Consider the following 13260-nt stretch of genomic DNA (forward strand, 5'->3'; position numbering starts at 1 on the left):
CCAAAGTTATAGAATTTTTTGTAGTGCAAAAATTAATGATTTTTTGACGAAAGGTATAGGGCTTAAGTATGGAAAATTTGCAGTGTTATGGCACCGAAAAAGAGAGAATTTTTGGATCATATTGACTTTTGAATTACTTTTGAACCGTTATTACATTTGACTTGAAATTTTCCATACTGATTCAACAACTATAAGAAAATAAAATACAAAAAATTTTTTTTTATTCTGTTGGGATTGCCCAGAACTGTCTATTTTACAGACTGAGAGTTTTTACTTATTTACTTAGTTTTGGTGTCATATTGACTCTTGAATAACTCTTGAATCGTTATTACATTTGACTTGAAATTTTCCATATTGATTCACCAACTATAAGAAAATAAAATACCAAAATATTTTTATTTAATTCAGTCGGGATTGTCCAGATTTGTCTATTTTACAGACTGTAGGTTTTAACTTATTTACTTAGTTTTGGTGTCATATTGACTTTGGAATAACTTTTAAACCATTATTACAATTAACTTTAAATTTTTCATAGTGATCCAACAAGTACAAGAAAATAAAATACCCCAAAATTTTTCTGTTCAACTGACGAGATTTACCAGAATCATCTATTTTACAGACTGAGGGTTTTCACTTATTTACTTAGTTTTAGAAAATAAAATTTTGGGTTATATTATAATAACACCATACAAATATGCATAAAGGAAGCATGGAATCCAAATAGTACATCATTTTAAAATTATTGTATAAATTACAGACCAGTCAGTAAATTACTGCAAATAGGCTGCACATACCAACTGGACATATATTTTGGGCATATAACTTTGAATATATTTGATATTTTTCAACCTTTATTAAATTTGATTTGAAATTTTTCATAATGGTCCCATTTTTATTCATCTGATGAGATTAACCAGAATAATCTATTTTACAGACTGATGGTTTTCACTTATTTACTTAGTTTTGGAAAATAAAATTTGGGGTTATATTATTATTGCACCATACAAATATGCATAAAGAAATCATGGAATCCAAATCTAACATAATTTTGAAATTATTGTATAATTTACAGACCGGTCAGTAAATTACTGCAAAAGGGCATTGAAATCTGTCGAAATTATTCAGAATAACCTATTTAACAGACAGAAGATTTTTCAATAAAGTTAAAATTTAATTTTTAATGAAAATAACTTACAGCAAACGAACTTTCTGAGATTTGGAGTACTTACAACTACAATAGGCAGGTATATCAGCAGAAATTATATCTAAAAATGTAAAAATATTATTATTAGAAACACAGATACACAATAACGTGTTAAAAATATTTTGTTAATTCATTTTAAAATATATAAATTAAAAACATTTAAAACTAAATAAGCATAAAATAAGAAACTTACTCTTTAAGATTGTTTATGTGAACCAATGAAAACGCCTAAGATAAAAAAAATGAAAGTAACATAAAAAAATGTTTTTATTCTAAAACTTATTTCTTGGCTTTTAGTGAATGATTAGAAGTAGCAAGATTCAGTAACGAAACAAACTAATAATCATTTTTAACAATAGACACCATCGAGAAGGTAAGTCAAGTTGTCTATCAACACAAAACATCACAACAATAATATCACAACAATAACATCACAATCACAAAACACACAAAGCCTGTGGCACTAAACGCTCCTAATTCACACTAGTGTCACTAAGTAATGGGTTAACTTTTAACCAAAACTAGTGATCATCCTGAAAAGCTTAAAAGTGGCTCTATTTGCATATGAATTAAGAAACATATGGATTTCAATCATCTTGTTTTAGAACTGACTTGCTAATTGTTCTTACAGAAAGAATTTTTAAAGAAGGTAGATATATCTAATGGTCTAATTATAACCAAGGTTTTTGAGTCTTTATATAACAAACACGTATGCTCTCCTCTTGAATCTAATAACTTACTTTCTGATCATCACTAAGGATTTCAATCGCCTCGTTTTACAGCTAATACTACCATTTATTCCTGCCTTGATAAGAACGCAACACTCCCTGATTGCTTGAAGGGGGCATTTGAGCTTGAAAAGGATCTCACATCTGCTACAGCATGAGGTTCACAGTGGCTAGTGCACTCATAGAAAACTTAATTTTTTTCAGCTAATTGTTATCGCCATAATTTAGATCTTCCTATATTTATAAACAGTAATGTACTCCATGAGTCATTTACCCTTTATCTTCTAGATTAACTCTTACTTCCGATCTTTCTTGGAAATCATATATTAAATCCACTGCAAAATTAGCATCTGCTAAGTTGCATCTCTTTATTGTGCTTGCCACTTTCTTACTCTGGATTTTATTCTTTATCTCTATAAATCTCAAATCCTTCCTAGTATGGAATACTGTTGCCCTATCTGGGGTGGATCTTCCAATAATGCCCTTTCTCTTTTAGACAAGGTTCAAAAATGCATTGTAAACATAGTTGGACCTGCTCTTGCAGCCAACCTCCAGCCATTATCACATCATTGTAATGTTGCTTCTCTTTTTCTTTTCTATAAATATTATAATGAACACTGCTCTAAAGAGCTAGCGTCTCTTGTACCATATACTAAAATTTATTCTTGTGTTACTCATCATTCTATTAAGTCTCATCCTTTTAATGTGACTGAAATTGTAATAGTTACAAAGACAAATAAATTTCGAAAAAAAAAAAAAAAATTAAAGAGAAATGTTGTTAACAAAACCTAAGATAAGAGGGTGACACAAGTTTAATAATAAAAATAAAAAATACAAATAATTATAGAATAGCAAGACCTGCCTCTGTAGCCAACCATTGTCGCATTGTCATAGTGTTGCTTCTCTTACTCTTTTCTACAAATACTATGAAGGGTGCTGTTTTAACGAGCTAGCGTCTCTTATGCCATCTGCTAAAATTCATTCTCGTATTACTTATCATTCAATTAAGTCTCGTCCTTTTACTGTGACTATCCCTAAGTGCTACAAAAATTCTTATTTGTGTGACTAATCATTCAGCATCTTTTTACTGTATATGTTCCTTCATGGTGTAAAAACTTTTTTTTTCTTTAACAAAACATAAATATGCATATAATGACTTACGCGTGCATGAATGCTGTGCCAGAGAACAGAGACATACATATAATTCCAACAGAACACAGACATACATATAATGACTTACAGGTACATAAACAGAAACTTACATATAATGACCAGTATTATCACATGAAATTCAGGCCACAGTTCCAACAGAAGACATGTGTATATATAATGACTCAAAGGTACATCAAAACAACAATTCGCAGGACTTACCTGTACCTAAATAACGCTCCAGAGGTCCGATAGAAGACAAACATACACATAATGACTAACTGGTACATAAACACAAACATACATATAGTCAACACCGCTCCAGATGACCAAACAGATTACAAACATAAAGACATTAAATTGAATAATAATAATAATAACAAACATAAATGCAATAAATTGAAGTTGAATTGACATTGTCAAATTCAACTTCAATTGTCAAAAACAATATTACCAACATTTTTGTTTTTTTCGAACTTCGCCCTCCACATAACCATCAGCCTTTCCCTCTATCACAACACATTTCATCCTCCATTCTTTGACTAACTCAATATCGTATTTATCCTCAAATCCGTCATATAGTATCTCAAACTCGCATTCGTCATCAAATTCATTGTCATCTAAAACACTTACTACGAGCCCTGAATACCATACATCCTTAAACCTTCATCTACCATTTTATGTTTAATTCTTTTTCCTAAAAACTTCGGAACCCCTCCCTTTTATGCGCCTGCTCTTATTTTTTTTCTAGTTTCCATTAATAATCTAGTGTCACCCTCTAATCTGACCTTTTGTTTTAATGTTAACAACATTTCTTGTCTTTCATTATTCTGTCTGATTACTGAACATTTTATTGTATTTGCTCGTTGTTCTGGAGCATCTTTTAAAAACTTAAAAATTGATAGCAGGTTTATTTTTAATGTCTCTATACCAAATTTTTTGTAATATTTACCTTTTACTTTTTCTCCTAACTGTAGCGACTTTTCTGGAAATTATTGCTGTAGTACTTTTTTTCGAAATCTAATTTGTCTTTGCAACTTCATTACAATTTCATTTTCAGTACCTAAAATTTGCTCCCAATCCTCTTTGCACAAAATTAAACCACCATCCTTCCCACCACCACCACCACCACCATCCTTCCCAATTTTTGTTGTCAAAAACTCTTTTTCTTCGCTTGCCTTTTGTTCCTTTATTTCCTTTTCTAAGTTGCGTTTGTCCATCTCATCGATTTTGTACTGCAATATATTGCTTTTTTTTCTCTGTACTTTCTGATATATCCTTTTCTATTTCGCCTTGCTAGTAAAACAAGCCTTGCCAATTCTTCCTGGGATTTCCCATATATCCAATCAGCTGTTTTATTATTGCTAAACATGATGACACCGGCTGCAGCTACTGTTGTCATGTTAGGTTTCATTTTTAACCTGCGGTCATAAGAAGCAAAGTCACGTTCAGACACAACGTTAGTACGTGGACAGTTTTGAGTTTCCTCAAGGACATCAACGTCTGGATTGTGATATTTCCCTCCAGGCAATTGGTCTCTTAACTGACTCTGGATCATAACCGAACACGAACAACATATAACTTCAAGACATTCTTGTGTTAAGGCATCCAAAAGTGGGTCATTACAATTAGAAAACAAACAATCAAACAATTCATCCTTAGTGAGATATTTGACATCAAAAAATGTAGAACCACTTAACATTATTGATGCATCAGAAGAACAACAAACAAAATAATTAAACATTTGCGACCAAACGGTATTTAAAGAAAAAACATGACCTTCCTCTTCAATAATACGAAAAACAGGTCCTGATATCAGTTTATTAAAAATTCCCAGAGCTCTGGTTGAAGCATGAAAAATTATGTTGTCAATATCATGCCTAATTGATTCATGAAGGATTGAATTCATGAATTTGAACCATCAAGATTAAAAACAAATTCTTTAAGATGATGTTTGTAAAAATACGTTGCTCCACCAAGTAAAAATATAATGTTAAACCGATGATGCAGAAATGAAACCATAAAATTTTTTGGTTTCATTTCTGCATCAGGAGAAAACATTTGAGACATTACAGTGAGTAAATTTTTTAGCTCTCCAAAATAAGATTGTGCCTCGCCTGAAAACATATCTTCTATACCAAACGTGTAGCTTCCAGATGACGTTGTGACTTGAAAACTACCAATCTCTCTAAAATTATACTTTGTGCCATCTGTATGAAGAAAATTGTGTGTACTATTCAATATAGCCTCTCTAACCTGAGCTTTTGATAAAAGGTTCATTTCACTAAAAAATTCAGTAGCCAAAGATTTTTTTGGAAGTGTGCCACATGAAATTCCAGCCATTTTTTGTAGTAAAGTTCTGATAATAGACTCAACATTGTTAACAGAAACATTTTTACTCAAAAGGTCATAACAAACAGAGCGAATTTCATCATTATATCTACCTCCTTCAAAAACATCAATTTCATTTTTTTCAAAAAAGTTAACTCTTTCCTTCAGCTCGTCTGAAAGATTTTCAATGTAATTTAAACTCTCCATTAAGATTGAATCATTTGTTTTATCGGATGTTTTCGAAACAGTGTTTTCAATTTTTTTCTTAAAATACCATGCCTTTTGTCGATCTGATTGTGAACATTTTCTAGCCAAATCAATTTCTTTTTTTAATCTAAACTTTTTTTGCAACAATTGGTTAATCCTACAATCCTTTCTAACTTCTCTTTTATTGACATTTCTGACATTATATTTTGACAAGATTGCTTGATATTTTTTTTTATATTCATTACATCTTTTATTAATTTCTCTATTTTGTAATTTAAGATGATTAATTCTCTGTTTGTATTTTTTTATTTGATAGGTCAAATCACCTGATAATATAGATAGTTTTTTATTCGAACTGGAAACTGGCAGATTCACTTCATTAACTTGCGCATCAAGAAGAAAATTTTCAGAATCATTTCCTCAAGAGGTGTATACAATAGAGTTTGGGGTAACAGAACACAAAAAATCATCATTAGTAATTTGCAAGTTTAAATCAGAAGATACAAAAACAGTAATTTGATTTGGAACAATTTCACTATTGTGGATAGAAGTTGGGGTAGAACAAGCATCAGAAGGTAACAAACTAACAACATCCGGAAAAGCACCAATAAAAGATAAAGCAGAGATTAAAAATACTTTGTTAAATCAAAATTTTTGGTACGATTTAATTTTGCAATGAAATCTTTTGACTTTTGAAAGCACTTGATCAGCATAACTCTAGATATAGGGTATTTAAACAAGGATGTAAAAAATACTGAAAGATTCGGCCATTTCAAGTTAAATTTATCTTTTTCTTTACAAATTTGTAAAAAATGGCGATTGGTTAAAACCAAATCTGGATTTTTGAGGGATACAATGCCTCCATTAATATTCAGATAATCCAAAACAGTGTCAGAGACTAAAATTAAAAGTAAACTTAATTTAAGTGACATAAAGAAAAATAAGGGGTGGATTACTTTGGTTTCAATAAATAGAATTATTAAAATGAAAAAATTTGTGCTACAGTATTCTTAATTTATAATTTTGACTAACTTTCTTGACTTATAGATGGAGCAACCATTTTGGTGAGACTATTGTTAATGTCAACACCTAAAAAAAAGGAATTAAAATAATTATTACAAGATTTCATAGTATTTAATCAACAAACAAATAGAGGCAAATAAATATAAAAAGAAATAAAGAATTTCTTACACAACTCCATTTTCGTAAGCTTCTGTGGAATACTATTTTTAGGTTTTTATTTTGAAAAAAACAGTTTAAATAAGAGCAACTTGTAGTTAAAATAGTAAAAATCAAGATTTTAACTTTCTTGAAGAATGCAGACCTTTTACCTGGGAAAAAGTAAAAGATTTATTTTCATTTGATTAAAATTTTAAGAATTATACTTTCACTTTCAATTTAATGTTCATAATTTAACCAAAACAAACGCAAAAATCAAAACAGATATCGTCATTAAATACGCGAAGAAAAGCATATATATATATACACATAATTTATATATGCAAATCCTTAGTACCAATTCTTTAGATAAACTTAAATAAAGACTTGTTTTAAATAGAGGAAAGGCTAAACTTGCAATTTCCACCTGGACGTTTTTCAAAAACACTTTTTTTTCTATATAAATCAACCTTGAAGTTTTTAAACGCTGAGAACTAAAATTTTTTGTATAAATGTTAAAAAACGTCCAGATTCCATTAGATTCCTCGTCCTTTTCTTAAAAGTGGTCTCAAGATATGGGTAATATATAAATGAAGCCATACAAAGCCATACAAAGTACTTTCTATATGGTTGGAAAGAGATTATGTAACACTAACTGATGCAAAAAATATCAAGGCGCTGGCTTAACCATACAAAAAGATATAAGAGAGCAAAGTTTATGAAAATTACGTGTGTTTTGTCAAACGTCAAATATTTTTTGTTAAGCCGTGGAATCGCTATCAATGGCACTGTGTTTTTCTCAGAAGAAATTGAAAAAAAAACGATGTTTCTTTTAATTATAAACTGGCGATGTGGCAGTAGAGCACTGCTGTTCACGTGAATAAGTAAACGAGCAGTTAGTTATACTGATAGCAGAAGCCTTATGCTATCTGCAGAAACAGCTTTTTGTATACCAGTCTCAAGACCAAAATAACAGTATTGTCCACCATACTTGCTTTCAACAGTAACTGATTTTGGAGCCTGACGCAAAGTTCTTTTATCTTTCAGTGAGGATAAGAAGAAAGGAAACAAAGTACCAAAATTAGCCAACATTGATAAGTTCTCGATGGCTGAAGGCAGTATGTTATTAATTTTTTTTAGTGAATTTTTGTTTAATTTTATTTGGTTTGTAAAAATATTCAACAAAAGTTGTTTTGTGAAACTATTTTAAGTTATAGAGTTTCAAAAGAGAGTGTTATATTTTCTTACTGATATAAGAAATCCCAAAACACAGTGACAGCTTGATTTTAATAGTGAATTTATAAGCCAAATAAGTTTTATTTTTTCAGTAGCTAAATTTGTTGAAGTGGACAAGATATAAGATGACGAAAAAACCACAATCATATGGAGTGAGTTTTAATAAGTATTTTATTAAATAGTTATATTATTTAGTTTCAGAACTTTATTTAATTTTATGTCTACGGCTTTATGTCAAAACTTATAAAAACTTATAACTGTATATATTAGAACAATGGCTTCTTATTTGGTAGTATAATTTCAATGGTTTAAGGGCAATTAATGTTAAATATCTACAGTTTCATTTTCATTAATATGATAATAATGCATTATGAGCGAGGTTAGGCAATTTTACATCCAGATGCTATTCCTGGTGTTAACTTGTTATTCAGATTAAGACTGATTATTTTTTTCTTGTTATACTAACAGAAGTTTACCAGATTATATGGTGCTATGAAAGGTATACCTTGATAAGATATATAAAACTTTTTAATTTTTATTTACAGCTTCTTCTATTGAATACGATGAAGCGACTGAAACTTTAATTGATGGCATCTTGTCTGACTTCTTAAAATACGCTTCATTTTAAAAAAGGTGGCAGAAAAAAAAGGAAATTAGATTGATTGTTATAAATATTTACATATATTTCAATAAAGAAATACTTTCGTGTTGTCTACTAATATTTTGTTTTCAGTGTTAATTCAACATTACCAAAAAAAAATTTCAGTTATGAAAAAACATAGGATTGAGTTGATGTTTTAAGTAAAATAAGAAAAGCTTAACTGATATAATATTTTTATTTTTAATAAAAACAAAAATAGTAATGATGTGGTATTAAAAATTGGTATTAATATTAATGTTTATTAGATGAGGATGTTTAAAAAATAAGTTACAAGTTATTACTTGGTCTTTAAAATTGTTTGAATGATAATTTATTATTTATTGAGATGTTTTCTTTTTTAATTTTTGTTATATTATCAATCAAACTAAGTTATTGTTGTGTGATATTTTATAATAAACTTTATATTATATTTTGTATTAATAATGAATATTATTTATTTTTGTTCAATATTCCGTATTACTCTTATGTAGTTAATTATTTTTTAGCTACCTGGGATTCTTTCACTATTTTCCTTTGATGCCTTGAGTTATTTAAACATAATATATTCAGAACTATGCAGATTAATTGAATAATAAATATATTCATAAAAAATTTAAAAAATAAAGAAAATCTTATCTTTGCTAATAATGTCTACAAATATTATTGATTAGCAAGTATCATGGTTATAAAATGTCAAAATTTAGCTAGTTTAACTAGGCCTGTTAGTACACTTATATTATGGTTTCTTCGTTTTTTTATTAGTTCATATAATATTTTCAAAATCAAATATGTGGAAAGGAGCTGTTTGGAATTAAGATTTACAAGGAGAAGAAGGTGTAGTTTCATCTAATTGGATTTGTAATGAAACTGTTAATTGGCCTCCAGGTACCAAAGCATTGACTGCACTAAATTGCTGAGAAGAATTGGCTTAAGTTTCCACAAATTAAAACTAAATTCTCTTCAGGAATTACATCTATATAATATATACTTTGTATCAACAAAATAACTCTAACATATATATATATATATATATATATATATATATATATATATATATATATATATATATATATATATATATATATATAAATTTTCCCCTGAATGTGCAAGGGATTATTAAAAATTGCTTTAGCAAATGTATGCCATTTAACATAAAAAATGACATCATTGACCTCTGTCCAAGTCCCATAAGTGTAAAAACATGGACATTAAATCTAAATTAAAAGAAATAAAATTCTCTATATTAGGTGCAAAATCTCCTCTAAAATCCTTTTTTTCGTATGAAAATTTTATGCGGCCACCCCGATAATTATTTTTTAATGTTAGAAAAATTTAATATTTTGATTATTAATTTATTTTGAAAAATGGTTGTTTCATTTAAATTAAGTATTTGAAAAAATTATTAATAATCATCTAACAGCAGGGTCGTCCCGAACGGGGGTGTAGGGGGTGTCCCACCACCCCCAAAGCTGTCATATAAGCATTAAAGTTGACACATTTAGCAAGTTTTGAACTATAGTTGGCTAATTGCAAATATTAAGGTCCTTTTTTTTTGTGTGTGTGTCTCTAGTTGGCAAAAAATACATACAATCCCCCCCCCCCTCCCCATGAGCCATGAGAGACCACTTCGGGACGGCCCTGTCTAACAGTTAAATTACCTTTTAAAAGTTCAGAGTTTTTTCGAAAAAATTTTATGGCCTCCACGGGTATGAAGGGCAAAGGTGGAAAAATATACTTAGAAACACTAATTTATATGACTTTGTAAATGGAATACCTAAATAAGTTGTAACACCTTTCCATTCATTATATTTTTTCAAGTTTGCCTTTTTTGATTTTTTTAAATATATTTTTTTATTTACAGCCTCTTCTATTGTATTCAATGGAGCAAAAGAAACCTCGGTTAATGGAATATTGTTTGATTTTCTAAAATACGCTCGATTTCAAAAAGGTGATGAAAAAGAGAAGAAATTTGTGTAGATTTTATTCAATTATATGTAGATTATATTCAATTATTTGTAGATCTTATTCAATTATATGTAAATATATGTAATATTTAAATATATTTTTCAATAAAACAACTTTTAGCTCTTGTTTTAATAATACTATTTTAACTAAACTTAACTGAAAAAGTTCTAATTAGTCTAAGTATAGACTATGAGTAGATTTAATATCCATAATATACCTTAATAATGTAATAGAGAAGTGTAACAGCGCTATTGGACATGCATACTACATTTTGATGGTGATCTCAGTTTTTATCAACGGTTTCTGTGATTACAAAACGTGTTTTAACAGCCTGTTTAACGTTGATAAATCAACGTTAAAAAAACTGTCATTCTTAACGTTGTTTCAACGTAAATTCAACGTTATTGTAACGTTTTTTTTGCGTCGAGTCAACGTTGATATAACGTTTGAACCTAACGGTGATTTAACGTTGATAAATCAACGTTGAAAAAAACTTTCATTCTAAACGTTAAATCAACGTAAATTTAACGTCAGGTTTCAACGTAAGTTCAACGTTATTTCAACGTTGTTTGCCGGCTGGGTTAAGACTCTATTAAGAGTAAAAATAAATGATATCCTAATAATCGAAGTGTTATTTATATATTAATATTATATAATATATATATATATATATATATATATATATATATATATATATATATATATATATATATATATATATATATATATATATATATATATATATATTATGGTGTTTCTCATGTGGGGTTAAAAGTTTTTTTATTTGGTTTTCTGTGGGCCGCCCACTGAATTGGTTCATTTTGGTGAGAAAATAAATGTGTAAAAATTTCAAGGGGAAAAAACATTTTTACTGGGCGCTACCAGTCATTGAAATTTAAGGCATATTTTACTATGCGCTCTTAATCATTAACATAGGAAAAAATCATAAAACTGATGGAGACTGGTTATAATGATTCATTTGCTTTGTACACATTTATTTACTTTTTACAGGCATTAAAAACATCCGTTTTCTGTCATTGCATATGTACTTATTTATTAAAAGACAGTAATAAACATGCTTTTTTACTTTGATTGTAGGTTTATTCAAGTCAATAGTTACTGTACTAAGATTAATCGCTCATGAGAGTTGTCTTTTTTCTGTCAGGATATTTCTGTCTATATTTTTGAACTACCAACAACAGGAACTGCTTTTGCTCTTCGTTATATTAATATATCTTCGTATTATCTATTATATTCGTCCATTAGTGCTACGCCACGTTCTGCAATGTAGTTGACAACCTTCAAGCTTCGAACAGTGAACTTTACAGTCTTGAACTCATCATTATGTTCCCATTCGCTCACACTGTTTTGAAGAAAGTGTGATGGAAGTCCTGTGATGCTGAAAAATCTTTGTGTATTAAACGTGACAAACGTGTTTCTTTTCTTGGATAACTGAGCAGTCTACAGTAGCCCGTTTCATAGGTATCTGATCCAAAAAATTGTTCAATGCTTGGACCATCTTGACCTCCGCCTCAGGGCAAAAAAGCTAAAGCAACAAGATAGGTACCAGAGATGCCCTTGTAACTTCTTCACAGCGATTTTCGAGATCTCAGGATGCTGGGTCTTGTAGGCATTCAAGTCTTTCAAGAGCTGCAGATCAAGTCTAGGAGCTGAGGTTGCTTCAGGAGGTCTGTACCAGGCTGTAATGTACAGTTGAACCGTTAAAAGGCAAATATCCCTTATTACCTTCTCCTCTCTTTTTGTCAACCTGAATTAGTCTCTAAACATCCAAATTTTCAACGCATAAACAGCTTTCGCCATGCAGCGAGCACGGTGTAGACCGGCAGGAGCTCTAAATGAAATGCCCCTCAAAGGTACTCTTCCCAAAAAAACAATAGCAAACTCCAAAAGTTCTCGGTAATTGTCACGAAGTTAAAAGATTTGTAGTTGATCTTTGCAAAAGACGATTCTTTCATCAGCGATATCGGTAAGAGCATTTGAAGCGTTCTTATCAGACTGTGCTGTGTGGTACCTTGTAGAATCAAATGAGACCCAAAATTTCTGAAATCTTTTAGGGAGTGGTATTTCCAGAATGTGGTGACTACATGTCAACCACAACATATCTTTCCCAAACTTCTGCTCTAGAAAAATGAAAGCCCCATTTCTTGGCCCAGTATTCGCTGCAGTAATATCAAAGCACATGCACTTTACTTGATCGTTAATTCCCCATGCCAATGACACGTAATGCACTGCAGATGCCGCATTTTCACCTGTTCCTGATGGTAGTTTTGGGACACTAAGAAGCTGCTGGACTCCTACTTCAGATACTAGAATTGGAAGTCGGTCAACAGTTTTTTTACCGGTGATGTCAGCGAGTAATTTTCCATCCCAATGAATACATAAAAAAACTTCTGGTTTGAATTCCTTCCTTAAACCTTTTGCTATCTTCTTGCAGTGTTTTATTCGTTATCTTCGAATAGAAGCTGGATTACCATTGTATTCTGTTGGATCATGACCAAGAAGTTGTAATGCAAGTGTTAACACAAGTGCCGCCCCACGATCACTCAATTTAGCCACATCTAAATTAGCCGCCATCTTCTCATTCAGTATATTTTTCCTACATCTAGGACGTTTTGGAGCCC

At 30.1% G+C, this 13260-nt stretch overlaps 1 protein-coding gene across 1 annotated transcript; it reads right to left on the bottom strand.

Moving 5' to 3' along the window:
• Positions 1-6143: 6143 nt before the first annotated feature.
• LOC136079023 (uncharacterized) lies at positions 6144-7007 on the bottom strand. The gene is made up of 3 exons (XM_065794783.1): positions 6811-7007; positions 6652-6708; positions 6144-6517 (listed from the first exon to the last, which is right to left on the bottom strand). Exons 1-3 carry the CDS (start codon positions 6818-6820, stop codon positions 6246-6248), a joined length of 339 nt encoding a protein of 112 aa, XP_065650855.1. The 5' UTR covers positions 6821-7007; the 3' UTR covers positions 6144-6245.
• Positions 7008-13260: the final 6253 nt, after the last annotated feature.

The sequence above is a fragment of the Hydra vulgaris genome, chromosome 04 (genome assembly GCF_038396675.1).
Source record: "Hydra vulgaris chromosome 04, alternate assembly HydraT2T_AEP".
Lineage (NCBI taxonomy): Eukaryota > Metazoa > Cnidaria > Hydrozoa > Anthoathecata > Hydridae > Hydra > Hydra vulgaris.

Excerpts from the sequence above, each read along its gene's own strand:
- LOC136079023 (XM_065794783.1), bottom strand. Across the intron at positions 6,518-6,651 it reads TCCATCTATAAGTCAAGAAA|TCTCTGACACTGTTTTGGAT; the intron begins GTTAGTCAAAAT and ends TTTTAATTTTAG.